The sequence below is a fragment of the Prunus mume genome, linkage group LG5 (genome assembly GCF_029339155.1).
Source record: "Prunus mume cultivar Tortuosa linkage group LG5, ASM2933915v1, whole genome shotgun sequence".
Classification (NCBI taxonomy): Eukaryota; Viridiplantae; Streptophyta; class Magnoliopsida; order Rosales; family Rosaceae; genus Prunus; species Prunus mume.
The window spans coordinates 2,747,055-2,765,288 of NC_142702.1; the positions used below are offsets into that span (position 1 = coordinate 2,747,055).

At 38.7% G+C, this 18,234-nt stretch overlaps 1 protein-coding gene and 1 pseudogene across 6 annotated transcripts; both read left to right on the top strand.

Annotated features, from left to right (window-relative positions):
- Positions 1-8,074: 8,074 nt before the first annotated feature.
- LOC103330488 (RING-H2 finger protein ATL70 pseudogene) lies at positions 8,075-8,497 on the top strand (annotated as a pseudogene).
- Positions 8,498-13,332: 4,835 nt separating this feature from the next.
- LOC103330489 (protein DETOXIFICATION 43-like) lies at positions 13,333-17,258 on the top strand. Of its 6 annotated transcripts, none has more exons than XM_016794141.2 (13): positions 13,333-13,409; positions 13,570-13,691; positions 13,914-14,351; positions 14,471-14,664; positions 14,929-15,064; positions 15,167-15,263; positions 15,402-15,502; positions 15,675-15,838; positions 15,964-16,035; positions 16,196-16,312; positions 16,439-16,534; positions 16,664-16,785; positions 16,939-17,258. In XM_016794141.2, the coding sequence occupies exons 1-13, from the start codon at positions 13,333-13,335 to the stop codon at positions 16,991-16,993; spliced, it is 1,791 nt and encodes a 596-aa protein (XP_016649627.2). In that variant the 3' UTR covers positions 16,994-17,258. The 6 variants fall into 6 exon arrangements, with proteins under 6 accessions (XP_016649627.2, XP_088908804.1, XP_088908805.1 ...); XM_089052678.1 differs by having other exon boundaries at positions 13,914-14,213; XM_089052679.1 differs by having other exon boundaries at positions 13,914-14,197; positions 14,494-14,664.
- Positions 17,259-18,234: the final 976 nt, after the last annotated feature.

Genomic DNA, 18,234 nt, shown 5'->3' on the forward strand with positions numbered 1-18,234 from the left:
ATTTTTACCTTGCATGAAAGTTCATACAAAGAGAGAAAAACGTAGAGGGAGAGAGCAGTGAGGAAATTCTTGGAGGAGGTACTTAGCTTGTGTTTTCTTAATTTGGAGCTAGCTTTGAAAACAAGGTAGGGGTTTCTTGGGGGGCCTTTTTACAGAGATTGATTTAATTAAATTTTGTGAACATTATATTATGCATGGTACTGTTTGATCTACGTTCCTTGTATTTGGTGTTTATGTACTCTTAACTGCTTGAACAATGTGAGCATGATTATATGTACATTTATGATATTTAAATGAATACATTGTTTTTATGAGGTATGTGAACAGAAGAACTATATAATGTCATGGAAATTATTTGGAGTTCTTGGGTTAAAAAAATAATGGTGGAAAAAGAGGGTAATGGGAATATTCTTTTGTGTAGTTGAGTCTAACTCTTGTGTACCTGTGTCTCGGGATCCCACAGTGCACATGGTTTTTATTGGGTGATTCGAGATTGGCAAAAGGGAGTTAGACAAGATGACTAACAAAAGGGGAATTACGGGATAATTGAGATGGATGTTAGTTCATATAAATGGGCATTCGGGACCAAGTGATATAGGCATGGTATGGAACGTGCAGGTCTGCTTGTCCAGTTATATGAATTAACGGGATTAGATGAAGAGCATTCATGCATTGTTATTATTAATGTGAAAAGGTTTATGTCCCTACTGAGCTGTGGTTTCGCTCACCCCCTAATAGATTTTGCAGGTACCGAACCTGAAATCTAGAGCTTGTGATGATTTTTGGCATGTCTATAGAGTGTATTATAGTTTGTGGATGAATAACGAGCTAATCTTTTAGTGAACTCTCAAGTAGTTCTAACTTGTAAAATAATGTAAAATTTTTACGGTTTCAGATGTTATCATTTCTGCGTTTCTGCTAAATATTCTATGTGAAATATTTATTTTATTTATTTAAATGTTTTCTTCACATTTTAGTTATAGTTTTTATTAAATTCTATAATTAAGGTTGAATCACGATTTAACCCAAGGTTTTTGTAAATCCGAGGGTTGGGACGTGACAAGTTATGATAAGCTGTTGGCCAAGTTTGACTCATCTTGCAAAGCTACTGAAGGATCCAAGTTTGAGGCCATCTTTGATGCATACAAGCTGGGCTACTTGGATTACAAGAGTGGAGCCGCTCCTTGTCATTTTATCGAAGATGAAGATGTTGAGTTATTTTGCCCTAAGATGTCCCCTGCTCAAGATGAGCAAATTAATACTGCGGACATAAAGGTAGTTGAAGAGCAAGTACCTAACGAGGCTGCAACTGATGAGCTTGCAGTTGAGAATGATGACTCCATGGAAGGTGCAGTTGGTGAAGTGGCGGTTGAGTCCATGGAGCAGATGGCGAAGCAAGTGAGCAGACGATCGCAACCGATGAGTTGGTAACTGCAACTAATGAGCAGGTGATCGAGCTAGATGAAGTAAGGCATAGCTGACTAGGCTGAAGTTGATAAGGGTGCTGACCTTGAGTCACCTGTTGAAGTCTCAGAGTAGATGAAGACCTGTTTATCTTTTCATGTTTTGCAGCTTTGTTTTTCTTTTCAATAATTGGTCTCGGTTGACCATCTCATTTTTGTTGAACTTTGGCCAGTTGGTCACTTTTCCATATTCGCCATCATGAATTTTGCAGAGCACTTCGAGAGTTGACGGTTACTTTATGCATGTGAGATGAGGACAGGAATATGATCTATGAACAAGTTTGTTGTCCTTCATGTAGTATATTGCAACTTTCTACTTCATTTTTCTAGCTTCGGACTTCTCTCTTAACAAATTTTCATTCACCAAGCAGTCGATGATAAGATCTTGCCAGCTGGGATCCTCATCGATCTTTATTGAGTCGATATACTCTACCTCGTAGATGCTTGGTTGATCAAGGTGCTTGACCGGGTTTAAGTGCCTGAATTGGGTTTCTAGAGCTGATCCTACGCTTGCCAGCACATCTGCATGTTCGTTCTCTGCTCGGGGAACTTGTTTGATGGTGAAGGTGGGGAATGCCTTCAAAAGCTCTTAAACTTTATCATTCTTGGGTGTTTTTCCATGTACTCCCATGAAGCCTGATTCGTGATCAACTGGGAATCTGAATAGATGGCCAACCTCTTGATCGACAGTTCTTTTCCTAAGCATAGTCGAGTAAGAAATGCCTCGTACTCTACTTCGTTGTTTGCGGCTGGAAAGCCTAGTGTGATGGCTTGCTCTAACATGGTTCTATTTGGGGTGATTATGACAATGCATGCCCTTGTGATTTGACGCTCCGTCTAAGCGCAACTGCCACATGTCCTTGGGTGGGTTAGGTTCGACGGGGAGGTCTCGTCGCTCTCAAACTTTCTTTTATGTTGACCCACTTCCTTTCTCTCTGATGATGGAGTGAATTCTGGAACAAAATATGTTAAAGCCTGAGCTTTATATAACATCTTCACCAGTAGAACTGGTCATATTGACTCAATTTGATAGCCATTTTGCGAAGTTACTGAGAAGTATCAGGATTATGAAGAATTGACCTCAAAGGAAATTATGTCATGACGATGATCCGATGAGCTTAGTAGTAAGGTTTTAACTTTCTTGTGGATTCTACAAGGGCCAAAATGAGCTTCTCCATCTTCGGATAGCGAGTCTCCATAGTATTGCCAATCTACTCCTTGAAATCTTGTTCACAAGCTTTTGGTGAGGTGTTCCAGCGTTCTTCAGCCCAAAGGGCATGACTTTGTAGCAATACATGCCTTTTTGGATTATGAAAGAAGTCTTCACCCTTTCATCTTCATGCATCATAATCTAATTATAGCCGAAGTAGGAGTACATGAAGCTGAGTAGCTAGTTGATGGAAGTTGAATCTACGAGCGGATCAATTCTTGGCAGTGGAAAGTTGTCCTTTGGGCATGCCTTATTGAGGTCGGTGTAGTCGACATAAATTCTCCACTTGCCTTGGTCTTTCTTTGCCACCCGAACAACATTGACCAGCCACTTTGAGTAGGAGAATTCTTCGATGAAGTCGGCAGCTAGGAGCCTGCCAGCTCCATTTTCTCTTTTGGGTTTAAGCGCGAGCTTATCCATATTTTTCTCTCTCGCTTATTAGGATTAAGAAGTACTAGCTCAACGTCCTCTTTGGACCTCAATCATTCTTCAGGATAGGCCTTTTGAAGGATTCCCTCGTTGCGATCCTAGCTCTTTGATTGCTATTAAGGAATGATAATCTCTTTTCCCTTTTGCTCTACTAAGCTTATGAGAATGAAATGGGCTTGCTTGCTTTCTTCAACTCTTGGGCTGAACATCGTTTCGTCATCGCCTGATCATTGTTGATCTGCCTAACAATGCCCACGGGGATTGGTAGCGAATTTTTTGATGTGTGACAGAAGTGATGGGGTTGATCTTGTCAATCCATGGTCTGCCCAGGATGCCATTATAGAAGGAGACTTTATTGATGATCATGAAGGTTCGCGAGTTGATCACTAGTGAAGAATAGACATCGAGATTTACTATTTCCACGGTAACCGAGGTTGCGTCGTCGAAGCCGGTTAGTGACCTTGCTGATTTTTTGTTCTTGGTCAATATGCCCATTTGATGGACAATCGAAAGTTGCAGGATATTGGATGCGCTGCACTCGTCCACGTGAATTCAGTTGATCACGGCTTGCACGATTTGGATGCTCATGATGAGGGCGTCATTGTGCGGTAGATCAAGCTTGATCATGTCTTTCTTCTAGAAGTCGATTGCGGGATTGTTTAAAATTGCTAGACAGCTGGTTAAGACTTGAGTGACCTTAGTTGCCTGCTTAATCGTCCTCTTTTTCTCTTTGTTGGTTAGCCCATAGTCCTCGGGGTCGGCCAAGATTGTATTAATCCTTATGACTTTCTATGAAGGTTCATTAGCTGCATCGCGGTCCTCAATCTGCTGGAAGCCTTCTTCGCCACAAACTCTATGCAGTGGTCTTCTCTTGTAAGCTCCTCGAGGTGCATCTTCGACCGGCAGTTGGCCGTCTCATGCTCATGTGTCCCATAGAAGGCGCAATACTTGTTGGTATCCTTCTTATCAGAATACCCTTCAAAGGCAGCAGCCTCCTCAGCAAGGGTTTGTATTTTACTTGGGCCAGGATTTGATGTATCGGGATTGTGAACTTTGTATAGCTCTGATCAGCTGGAGCACCTACTTAGGGTTATGTCTTGCGTTTTGCCCCATGGTTCCTATTGTTGGATCTCTCATTCCTCTAACCTACTTTTCTAGGCGGTTGGTTGGCTTGCTTGACAGACTTTTTGGTGGCGATTCGATTATCATCCTAGTGCGAGTGTTGTTCCGCGGTCAGAAAGACCTCTGCAAGAGTCTGGCTAAAAGGGATGGTCAGCTCGGGGGTCGTGCTCGGCTGACACACCCTTCTTGAAAGTAGAGGATACGATCCAATCATCGCATCCCACAATGTTAGCTTTTTCCGCCTTGAATCTTTTGATGTAGTCTTGGAGAGACTTATCACGTTTCTTGCACATGTTGAATAGATGGTCAGGGTTATTCTTAATCATCCTGTATGAGGTGTACTCCTTTGTGAAGACGAGTGCTAACTCTCTAAAGTTGTTGATCGACCAGGACGGTAAGGTATGGAACCAATCTTGAGATGCTCCTCGTAAGGTCATTGCAAATACCTTGCACATTAACGCGTCTTCAGCCTTATAAAGGATCATGGCACTCTTGAAGTGCTTGAGCTAACTCTCAAGGTCGGAATCCCCTTTGAAAGGTGTGAAAGATGTTGTGAAATTGGTGTATCTCATTACTTAGAGCGTCTTCCAAATCTCATCCAATATTCAAGTCTCAAAGCTAGTCATTCATGAGATTCTCGACATCTTCTGCCCGTAACACTTGCTATCCCTATTGATGTTGTCTATGACGTGAGCGTTGCTGGTCTACTTCCTCATTTCCTCTAGGAAGCCGACCTCTTCGGTTGTCTTGCCTATGTGACATATGGGTGGACTGAGCTTGCCAGGGACTTCCTATGGTTTGTCGTCGTGTACTGGCTCTTCCTGAGTAGGCCGGTAAGTGTCTTTCTTCACGTATTTCAATAGCAGGATCGTGAGATTAATCTCTTTGGACCTAATCTCAAACCGAGACTCGATCTGCTCTGGCCAGGGCTTGCAGAAGATTGTGACATGCCTGCCATCGAGCAGCTCGCGCTTGTCCTTCTCCCTACTTGCTAGCTCTTGCTCTACCTGACTGGGACCTCTCGAACCCCTTACTGGTGCGTTCGTCCATCCTTCTATCTACACCATTCAATCCAAGGCCAAGGTCTCAGACCAAGTTGATCAGCCTGAGGAAATGTCCAACCAAGTTGTTTTGGTAGTCTACTCTTTGTGTCAACTGGTTGACTCTAAGACTAAGGTGTGCTTGGCTGCTAGGATCAATGGGAGAGAATTAGGTAAATCCCAATTGCAAGCGACCTAGGGTTTCGTTGGAGGTGTACACATGAGCAAACATAAAGCGCAGTGACAAGGGAGGGAATGGTCGCACTTGCTCCAAGATCACGCCGTAGTCCGCATCATTGACAAGATGGCCATGAGTGGCAGTATCAACGTGGGTTGCGGCATAGACATGGTGGTGTGCATTGGATCCAACCGTGAGGCCGTATGGATGATGGCTACTAAAATCGGCTGCAAGGCTGTGTGGCTGTAAGGTTGGGGTGGCCACGAGGCTATGAGGCGGTGCGGCGGGATCAACTATGGATGAAGCCACGCCTACGGCCATGGGGCCGTAGAGAGGAAGTGTGGTCCTGGCCATGGGGTCGTGCATAGGATGACCGATGCTCATGGCCAAGGGGTCATGAGTTGGAGCCGTAGTCTCGATCGTGAGACCGTGAGGCGGATTGAGTCGTCGTGGCTGCCTTGCTTCTCTTGTGCATGCTTCCAGCATAGTTGTTTGGAAGGCTTTGGTTGAGTGATGAACAGAAGGAAACAGATTCTCTATTCTTAGAAAAAGAAGTCTGAAGATGAGCGACTACTTATTAGAAGTCTGAAAATTATTTTTTTATTATTATTGTACATCGATTTTGTTGTAATTAATTTGGGAATGAGAATATTAAAAAAAAAATTAAAAAAATGGTAGTCTAGGCTAATCTCAATTTTGGTGTTATACTACACCAAACAACTACTTAAATCCAATCATATCCCAACCAGTCTAGTATAATATAAAAAGGTTAATCTAATCCAATCCAATCTAGCTTACCAAACGAGACCATAATTCCTTTCTTGTTGTCCATATAGTGCCTCTTTAATGCAAGTGGACTATTTTAGAATAGAAGTTGTGAAACGGGCAGTTTTAGCCAATTTCATTTGAATGAATTACGGTTGAAGTGGGTCAAACAAAATCCTAACTTGAATGGACAAATATACCCCTCAATTGGAATGGATGAATTAAAAAACTTGATGGAAGAGGGCACATTGACACGTTTTAAAAAATTAGGGGCCTTCAAAATCAAATTGAAAGTTCAGAGGGCAAAGTGGAATAAGGATGATCCTTCGATAAAAAGATTCATTCCCTTTTTATGTGGAAAAGGCCCGTATCAATAATTATGATTTTACGTATGGACAATTCCTCAATATTTTGTTCATTCGCAAGAAAATATTTTCTTTGTGTGGCGGTAAAAAAAAAATGCTTTTTTGGAGACAGATACTATTTCACAGTTATTGGGAGAACCCAAGTACTCTCTTTCGAATCCAGGAAATAGCTCTCAGAGATACCATAAATTTTTCCATTTCTTTTTCAGTCAGAATTTTTTTTATTATCAATTTATATAAAGCTAGGACATGTTTCCTTGTTAAGAAAATGATAGAAAGTAGGGGTGGTATTTTAAACCGAAAAATCGCAAAACCAACCTACAATTTACCGCAATGAAACCGCAATCACGGTAAACCGAACCGCATTTGTGGTTGCGGTATTTGATTTTCAAAACTTGCAGTTACCGCAAACCGCAAAGTATAGCCGCACGGATGATGAGGTTGAATTCTACAAGGAAATGGAACATATGACAACTTGTAAGTAATTAGTTTATTTATGCTAATGTTATTTATGCTTCTTCTTATAATAAAATGTACTAAACTATGTTGTTTTATTTGTAGATAACATTGGTGCTTAAACAATACAACGGGGTTCTTCAAATCCACTCACCATCAATACTTGAGTTTGTAACATTGGTGCATTGCATTTTTCTTTTAGTTTGTAACTTTAATTAACTTTGAATTGGATTTTTCTTTTTTGTTGTAACTTTAATTCATTTTGATTTGCATTTTCCTTTTGGTTTGTAACCTTAAAGGATTTGGAATTGGAATGCTTGAGAAGTTTAACTTTAATTGGAATGCTTGGAATTGTAACTTTAATTTTCTTAGGTTGTGAATGCTTGAGAAGTTGAGGACATTGTGAATTTATATATGCTTGAGAAATTGAGGTTGTGTATTTATTTATTTTGGTTGTGAATATATATTTTTGTGAATGCTTGAGAACTTACGGTTTTAAACCGCTAATTCGCAATAACCGACCGCATTTTGCGGTTTACCTCAATGCGTAAACTGCAAAACGCGGTCGGTTTGCGGTTTCAAAAATCACCAAATCGCAAATAGTCGGTCGGTTTGCGGTTTGAGTAAAAATTCGCGGTTACCGAACCGCAATCACCCCTAATAGAAAGTATATATTTTTAATAATTATCAAGTAGGCAAAGCGGGTCTAGCCCAGTGGAAAATGGCCTTGACTTGCATACCAAAGGTCTCAAGTTCCAGTGGAGAAATCCTCTCCCAGTGATTTAGACTATTGCTTGTACTGAAAAAGAAAAAAAAAAACAATTATCAGATACAAACTCCCCAGATACCAGCTAGGTCAATTACCAGATACAATATACAGTATACTTCCAAATCCACATAATCCCCACAAATCGCCTCCCTCTCATTCCCATCCCATCCATCTCTCAATTATTTTTTCTAGGCCTTCCCCCAGTCAAAAAGAAAATGAAAAAATTTGGACCCTTCTTCTTCTTCTGCTACATGGTTTAGCTTCAGCCATCAACAACATGGACAGTGATGAAATATATGACGCTGCTGGAGTTTTCATTGGCGTCCTCACCATAATCTTACTCATAGTCTTGATCTTTTGCTGCAACCGAAGGCAATCTCCCATTGATCCGTCTTACCACGACGAAAGCTCTGCAACCATTGAACAAGGCCTTGATGAAGCCACAATCTGCAGCTACCCGAAGCTGCTTTACTCTGAGGCCAAGCGGCGAATGGTTGGCTCGGTTTCAGCTCCTTCTTGCTGTTGCATATGCTTGGCAGACTTTGAAGACAAAGACGTCTTGCGATCTGTACCTAATTGTGGCCATTTCTTTCACCAAATTTGTGTAGACACATGGCTGCAGCTACATCCGACGTGCCCAATTTGCAGAAACTCGCCTCTGGATCCATCTGCAGTTTTGGTGACTTCTGTTGAGATATAAATAATAGTGGATTGTTGATTAGATGAATTGGAGTTTTGGTTGGTTTTCTGTGAAAATTCGATACCCATGTATTAGTTGTAAACATTTATTTCTTGTTTAAGAATATTTTTGTGAACACACTGATAAACAATTGACTTGTCCATTGGCGTTGATCAAATTACATCTCTCCTGTTCTAGTTTTTTGACAAATTTATAAATAAACCCAATTCTAGACATGTATTTATAAAAAAACCCTAACACTATTTAAACATAGAAACACACCCAAAATCAACCCCAAAATCAACAATTGTATATTTTTTGGGTGTGTTTATAAATGGGTTTTGAATGTGTGTAATGATGGGTTTTGGGTGTGTTTATAAAGTGTTTTGGGTGTTGGGTTTTTTTATAATTTCAGCCCCCATTTTGGGTGTTTTAGTTAAACCCCCTAGTTTTTTCGACCCCAATGTAGATTTGACGGATATTTCATGATTTGCTGTTTTTTTTTTTTAGGATCAGTAAGTGAAGTTGAAATTTTCATTTGGGGATTTGCATCTTATCCCTTCAATTATTTATTTATTTTATTTATTTTTTTATCAAATAGATACTTCATTAGATAAACTTCACCAATAGTAGGGCGTGGGCTCGGTGTGATTTGGTTCCCAACAGCCCACCAAAGGCATTGAGAGTTTTCCGGCACCAACGCCAAACCACCAACTCTGGTTAACCAGAGTCCTCGATTAACCAATCGAACAGTTTGGGTTGGCTTGGTTTAGGTGTCGATCAACGACGTCGCTGCTACACCCTCCGCACGACAAGGTGGTGAGAACCAGACGACGAGGCGGTGAGAACCAGACAGCGATGAAGTCGAGGCAGAGAAGCGGTGATGAAGTAGAGGGAGACACAGGCCAGATCGAGGCTTCAGATCTCCTAAGATGGAGAGAGGCAATGAGACAGAGTGACAGAGGAGAGAAGAAGAAGAAGAAGGTGAGAAGAAAAAGAAACAATAATAAATAAAGAAGGAAGAAAAAGACGAAGAGAGAGAGGGAAGTGAAACTTTGATGAAGAATGAGGAAGATAAGTTAGGGTTTGAGTTGTGCACTTTTGTTTTTTTTGTTTTTTTTTTTTTTATTACTTCCTTGGAACTATATACCGTTATATACATTTGTTATATGGAATTAACACAACCAAGTTTTGTACTTCAGTGGTTTGAGGACTTCACTCCAACATGGAAGTACGGGGTAATCGGTGACTTGGAAAATCTTAAATCATGTTAGGTGATTTGCAGCAACCTCTGTCAAAGATGTAGATCGAAAATTGTACAAAACTTTAGAAAAATATTTTTTTTAATCAATAACTTCAAAAAAATATTGGATAAAAAATACTTGTTTTCCCATGTTTGATAAGTCCATGCATGAGAAATGGTTGAATGAAAGTGGTACATGGGAAAATAAGGGGAAAATGTAACCCTCATCCCCCCTTGGGTTTCATTTTCCCTTCTCATGAGAAAGTTTGGGAAAACAAGCCAACATTAAATGGACACTTTTCATGACCATTTGGTCCCTATTAGAGCACTTCCACCAGTTGTGCCATGGCGAAGGGCAAGGGCAAGTAAGGGCAGACGCTATTCATGTTTTGTTTTTGTTTTTGTTTTTGTTTTTTATTATTTAATTTTTTTGTATTTAAATTGGTCGCTGACGTCAACTTGCTCAAGCAAGTCTTGCCTTCGCGCTTGCCCTGTTTCATGGCCCACTTCTTGCCTAGTGAAATCTAAAAGTTCCATAAAATTATATTTGTATGGACTTTTTAAAAGTTAATATAAGTCTGAATTGAATACACCCAAACTTGTAGAAACTCTTTTAAAGTTCGTATAAATCCAAATTTGTTATAAAACTAGAGGAAGAAAATATAGAGAGAAGTGATATGCTAAAGATAAAGTTTCACCATGTTTTTCTTCACTTAATCTTTGGTAGAACCACCAATTTATAGGCTTACAAGATAGGAGATTGAATACCATCATTTACAATATACCTATAGGTTACAAGCACTAATTACAAATACTTAGTGCATAGGTTACATAAAATCCAACGGTGGAATACTAAGAGGTATGGTGGTCATCCACCAACTCATGCATTTACAACAAAATTGAATACACCTGAATTTTTAAAATATCTTTAAACTCTCTATAATCCTAATTGAATACACCCTCTAAGGAGAGTAGTTGATATGATTCCAATACATTGATTCCCAATATAAATTCTATGATTCATAGTAATAGGACAAAAATATACCGACCGCGTATGTATAGCCCTCCATTAATTAAACCCATTCTCATATATAAGACAGGTCGACTCTTCAAGCAAGGTTCACGCACCTACGTCCTTTCTCTCTTCTACATTGTGTTTAGCCATTGTACGAGTTCCCTAGCTTACAGGTTTATTTATACTAATTTTTTTTCCTTGCCTAACCGGTACTAGATTCAACTTTTAAGTCTTGCAACTACAAATTTGTTTCACCCATTTATTATATGTGGATTACGTGCCATTTTTAATATATAATTGGCAAGGAATCTTTGCTATATCAGGAACCTTTGTTTGATCTTTCAATAGGACCTAAACTATGCTGTGGTTATTGTATATCAGCAACCTTTGTTTGCTCTTTTTTTCAAAAAAATTTGGTATTTAAATTGGTCGTTGACGTCAACGTGTCCAAACAAGTCTTGCTTTCGTGCTTGCCCAGTTTCAATGGTGTCCACTTCTTCCCAAACATCCATCTAAACCACCTTATTTCGTTTCTCCTTTTTATGAACATGGTTTTTTTTTTTTTCCTTTTTATTTTGTCGATATATTGGTTATTAGTTTTATATAAAGTAAGTTCTTTAATTCTCAAGACATTTAATTATCACAAGACACGTATCCTGTATGCACTCTCTAATTCGCCTAAACTTTGTTTGATTCTGACTTGTTAAAAGTATCCCACCTGAAATGACGAAATCTAATTATATATATAAACTATGCTGCGGTTATTGTATAGTCCTATAGGGAATATAAAATCACAGATTAGGCATTTTAAGCATTGGATGTTTTCCTTTTCCAAGACATTTGGAATGTTACTTGCCAGCTTCTCAATTTTTGTCTAGATTGGAAGGTTCAGATTTACAGTCTGCAAAATTACATACCAAACTTAATTTTTGTCTAGATGTGGAGCCACTTGAGGACGCCCCCCTTCTCCCTTCTCCCTTCTCCCTTCTCCCTCCTCCCTCTCACTTTTCTTCATTCCTGGCACCACTTGAGAACGGGGCATGTGTAAATTATAGCTTCTGAAGTATCATTATATATATGTCTCTTTTTTTTTTGTCTGTAACTTTGGTTTTCAATATATGTACGCATCCGGACATGGATTCTCCTTTTTTTTTTTCTTTTTTTTTGGGGTTGGTTGAGTATATTCATTCATCCATTTATATTCATTCATCCATTTACGAATGTGAAGATTGAAGAACGAATGTTAATTACGTCTCGAAAGTTAAGTGAGAAAAAGAAACATTCATTTTGCTTTTTTCTTTTCTTAATCTTGTAATTAATAGTATAATCCAGATATAGATTTAGAGGAAACAATTACCAATTGAATGAAGCTTCAAATATGTGAAATTGTTACAACTATATTTATCAAGTCAAGGAAATAGAGGGATTTTTATATTTTTTTGGTCAGGAAGTCAAGGAAATAGAAGATATTAATGCATTAATGCACACAAATGGGGTTGAAGGCTTGAAGCATGCTTTGAATGAAAAGCAAGGGGCATGCTGGATATTAATGCATTAATGCATACTAAGGGGGTGTCTTTGGGGAATGTATATTTTTTTTCCTGGAATTGGGATTGAAGAAGAAGAATAGAAAGAGGTTGTTGGGTTTGTTTATCTTTTTTAACTTTTTGCTTGATTTTTGAATCTTGATTGAATTAATAATTAATGGGTATTTTAGGAATAATGGTCCTAAATAGTGCATGTCATAGCAAGTTTTGTGTTGGTTTTCCACCCGTTGTCATGACAACACAAGGGCAACCACTATTCACATGAAATATGAGGAGAGGAATTTGTATAGAGTTTTGGTGTGGGAAGTGAAGAATATGACTATGTCAACATTAGGTCAACTTGCCCAAGCAGCATCCCAAACAAGCCTTTGTTCGAGTTGGTGGAGCCCAGCTCTTGCCCTGGCAAGACTTAAGAGCTGAAAACCAAATTGGGGGCCTAGGGGGCTTCTTGCCCGGGCTGAGACCTCCCGGTGAAACTGCTCTCGGGTGAGCTCTTCCATCTCTACTCATGTGGTCAGAGGTTCGAAACGCCCAGGCACCTAATGAGTATTGTGTAAACTCCCCCCTCCCACAATTGATTGTACTTATTAAAAAATTTATAAAAAAAAATTTTAAAAACGAAGCATGTTAGAGGCTTGTATGTAATGATGAGTCTACAAAACATCATAACTCAGGAAGGTATCACCGACCCAACTCATGCAACTATAAATACCCCTTCAAGTTGTAGTGTCTTTGTGTCACCTTCTAGGAGTTAATTCTCAGGCGCTCACCTTTTAGCTTCTTCAACATTTGAGCACTTCATTTGGTATATGAGTTAAATTGAGCTTAGTTTGTGATAAAATCATCATACACCACTAGCAACACTGATATTGTCCTCAACTTAACTATCTATAAAGCCTAATAGGTTTCGGTTTTTATCACGAAAAGGCCTCGGTGATATTAGTAGTGGAACCATTCACTATATGTTGTATTTTATTTAGTCAAGTTTCCGATGTGGGACTTATATTCTTCAACATCATAAACATTTTGAACTTGCAGTATCAACTTAAACATGGCTGAGGAGCAAGATTTGCGTGCACCAGTGAGCAAGTGGAAGATGCCTGTTGGCGTTTTCTTCAAAGATGCAAGGTGCAGTTTCAATTTTACAATGTTTAATTAGTGCTTTGCTCTCTCTCTCTCTCTCTCTCTCTCTGGAGCCTTTGCTGTATCAAATTAAGGTTGGTATGGCCTTCCCTTCTCATTGATTATTAATATTAGTATATGGTTTCTTTGAAATAATTTACTGCAGGCGGGTTTTCAAGTGGGATATTCTTGGTAAGGAGATCCTAGATATTGCATTACCTGCTGCTCTGGCTACAGCTGCTGATCCTATCGCTTCTTTGATTGACACGGCATTCATAGGTCACATAGGTACGTACGCTTGCTTTTGCTTTCTTGATTTTTTGAAGCACTTAAATTTGGAGGCTTCAATTTTTAAGACAGTTTTGTTTATATTTATGTCTGCATGTTCACAATAAGATACAATTGTGTATGGTGTTTGGCAATATTGACTAGCTAGTTGATATCGAAATATACGGAGTGATGTCTGTTTCAAGTGGAGCGACTTAAAAACATGAATTTGGTTTTGTCTAGGTCCGGTGGAACTTGCAGCAGCAGGAGTATCTATTGCCCTGTTCAATCAAGCTTCAAGAATTACTGTATTCCCATTGGTCAGTATTACAACTTCCTTCGTTGCTGAGGAAGACACTGTTGCAAAAATGAACATGAAATCAGAAAAAGGTGAGCAATTGCAAAAGGCAGACATGCTTGATGACTTGGAAAAAGGGGCTGCTAAACCAAATGGTACAGCTAAAGAAAATGGTAAGCATCTGGGAAATGGAAAGATGGAAGAGGCTTCTGCTGAGGATGATAAGCATGTGGCGGCAGGAAAAGGTGCACCTGAGGCGAAAGGTGAGAGCTCAGACAACGGATTACTTGAAAGCAGTGAAGCAAACAAAGCCATAGAGGAAAATGTTAAGCTCGAGAAGGCAGAGAAGGGTGCTGCTAAAAACAGTAATCCACTAGAAAATGGTACTTTCCTCACTCATTCTCTAGCTCTCTGACAGATACGCAAATTGAAACACAAAGATCTAATCATCTTGAATAATTTTATCATTGTGACATTTAGTAATTGTGATTTCTTGATTTAGGTTCGAGAACAACAGTTGACGAGCTCCCTTCTGATCTTATGAGCACCAATAAGAAAGAAAAAATCAAGAAACAGAAGCGACATATTGCTTCAGCATCGACAGCACTCATCTTTGGGACAATACTTGGCCTTTTGCAAGCTATATTTATCATTTTTTCAACTAAAGTTCTTCTGGGTGTCATGGGTGTGAAATCAGTAAGTGATTTATATTTCTTATACTAATAATAAACAAATGAAGATGTATACAATTTGAAGATATGGAAACAAATCAATGAGAAAGAAAAATTGAAACAAACTTTCTCCCATATGATCTCTAGAATGTAGAAACGTTTTTTATATACATTTTGTAGGTAATTAAACATTTAGGAGCTCCCAATCAACTGAACTCATTAACATTTTTTTCACTTTAAAGATCATTATTGAATGATGGAAATAATTACAGCTCTTCTTATGGAGCAGGATTCCCCTATGCTAGCCCCAGCACAAAAGTACTTGAAAATTAGATCGATTGGTGCACCTGCAGTTCTTCTTACATTGGCCATGCAAGGGATCTTCCGAGGTTTTAAGGATACCAAAACTCCTTTATATGTCATTGGTAGGCCAAAAAACTTACTGTATATAAGTAAAAACCTGTAGTAATGACCAATTCTTCTAACTACTTCCTCGGGTTTATTTGTTTCATTTGGTCGTATCGCAGTTGTGGGATATGGAGTTAACATTGCCTTGGATCCACTGCTCATCTTTGTCTGTGGCTTGGGCATCAGAGGTGCAGCTTTGGCACATGTTCTTTCTCAGTGAGTAGTGTGACCCTTGTCATGGTATTATTTTTATTGTTTCATATGTACAGCTGCTATTGAAGTATAGCTGTTTGTAACTTTAATATGTTATTTGATGCATCTTTGCTAAGATTAATTTTTTTTAATTCGTTTTAGATACTTGATGGCACTGGTACTCTTCATAATCTTAACCAAAAAAATTGATCTCTTACCTCCAAGTATTAAAGATTTGCAGTTTGGTCGGTTTCTGAGGAATGGTAATGAGCTCAATTCTTATATCACTTTTGTACTTGCATAAATGTTACCTCCATCCCTCAATAATCCAAAATTGGGAGTGGAGATTCAGTGAATATATTATTCTTACATACATACATATATAATTCTTACTTGGTTGGCTTCTGTATAATTTTTCTTTATGCTTGGTTACAGGTACTCTGTTGTTGGCAAGGGTGGTTGCTGTGACCTTCTGTGTGACCTTGGCAGCATCGCTGGCCGCCCGGGAAGGTCCAACTCCTATGGCTGCATTTCAGACTTGCCTGCAGGTTTGGTTGACATCATCTCTTCTTGCGGATGGCTTGGCTGTTGCAGGGCAGGTATTTCTTTTTTCTTTTTCTCCATTTGAACATATATCATCTCGAGTTACTTACAGCTATTTTAGTTGCAAGTAAGTAAGCTTCTTACTCAAACAATCTTTGTGTCATTGTCCCCTGCTCTTTAGGCTATTCTAGCATGTGCATTTGCTGAGAAAGACTACAAGAAGGCCATAGCTACCGCAACCAGGGTATTACAGGTACTTCAGTTAGTGCACATAGCAGCAGAGACTATGTATCTATAGACCATTCATGACTTGAACTTCATAACTAACCTACTATTTCCTTTTAACAATTTCGTTACGTTCCACATTTGTGAAAACAATCAGCATTTTAATTTGTGAAGGAATATTTGTGCAGATGAGCTTTATCCTTGGTGTGGGGCTTACTTTTGTTGTCGGAATTGGTTTGTACTTTGGAGCTGGAATCTTTTCTAGGGATGTCAATGTTTTGCACCTTATAAGGATTGGCCTCCCGGTATGTAATTTTAGCTCATCTAAAAGCTTTCTCTTTCTCAATAATTTTTTTAATTTTTTTTTTATTTTTATTTTTTTTTTGGAATGATGAAAGAATATTTAAACTAAATTGTTTTCTATCGATCAGTTTGTAGCAGCCACACAACCGATCAATTCACTGTCTTTTGTCTTTGATGGTGTGAACTTCGGAGCATCTGACTTTGCGTATTGTGCATACTCCTTGGCAAGTCTCTTGTAAACCATTTACCACACTATAAATGATACTACAAGTTTTGCAATTGATGTTTCTGAATTCTCTTTTCACAAATTGCGTTACTAATTCTTCAAAACCAAATTCTCTGTTCCTTCTCAGGTTCTGGTGGCCATAGCAAGCATTGTATCCTTGTTCCTTCTCTCCAAATCCCATGGTTTCATTGGAATTTGGATTGCTTTAACCATCTACATGGCGCTGCGTACATTTGCTGGTGTATGGAGGTAATTATCATTTATGTACTTACTTTTCTTTTATCAATGAAGGACAGAATCAAATTTGAAACCTCTTCCAACACTCGGCACATAATTAGTATCATGACTAGACTAGGATGTAGTTGGTAATTAGAAAATTGATTTTGGACCCTACATTTGCAGGATGGGGACTGGAACAGGGCCTTGGCGCTTTCTCAAGGGTCGATCACCACCATAGGTTTCATCAGTCTAGTAATACAGCAATATTACGACAGTGCACTCCCATGATTAATTTTTTGCCTTGTCATCTTTTCGTTACTGTTATTCGTTACAGTCATAAAAACTCAACTTTCTATCTGCAATTTTTCCTCTTTTTGTATCATGGTGACCTGTCAAGGATGTTGGGTGTTTACATGTGATTGTAATCGTCTATAACTTCACAGTCATTGTATTTGGGGAATGAAATGAGACAGCCCCCAGTTTTTACTCTCTATGCTTTACCAATAATAAAAAAGGAAGCAAATATATGATTCCTACCTTTCTGCATCTCTCTATATCATTTATGTTAGTTATTTTGCAAAGCCAGCTCTGAGCTGGTAGAAAGATCCCATGCAATAATTCTAATGACACGCGTGATAACACTTCCACGTGGCATTGCATATTATTCCTGTTGCAACTAAGTTTTTCTCCTAAGCGAGGGTAGGAGATGCGACTGCCATGGGCCCCGGCTCAATGGAGCCCCAATTTTATTTTTTATTTTTATTTTTAAATTTGAGGTCCTATTTGTTATTACCACTTATATAGATAACTGCAGTATTGTTGATAGGTTGACTCCAGCACCCATGGTTTAGTGGTTTTTTAATTTCAATCTAATCCAGGTTCAAATCCTAACATAACATATGTGTAGTGTGTATGCATTTAGCATATGTGTGTATGTGTTTAGTAACAATAGTAACCATATGTGTTGTGTGTACATTCTCTCTCTTTTTATCTCTCTCATCGCATGATAAGTTTCACTCAATTACTTTGACCAACTAATATGTTGGGAGAGAGACAAGCCGAATCATTTCTACGAGGAAGGATCCTCTTCCTAGCTACAAATCCTTTTGAAAGAAGGATAATTCATTAATTCTTTATTTATGACATTTGCTGAGACTTGAGAAGGCATATGCACCTGCGCTTATATTTTCAAACACAAGATCATATTATATACATGAAAAAATCTAACCCTAATATTTTCGCTCGGCTCTTTTTGCCCTTGCTTATTTTTATCTACTTAATGAAGGGACACGCCAGAAAATATTTTAATTCTCTCGCCTTCGCTAATTCTTACCTACTTAATAAAGGGGCACACCAAAAAATAATTTAATAGATTAACTACAATAAACCCCCCAAATTATGGGAGAAATTACAAATTCATACCCAATGTATATTGATCGGTTTGACTAGTACACAAACTTCACGAGACCTTTCAAAATA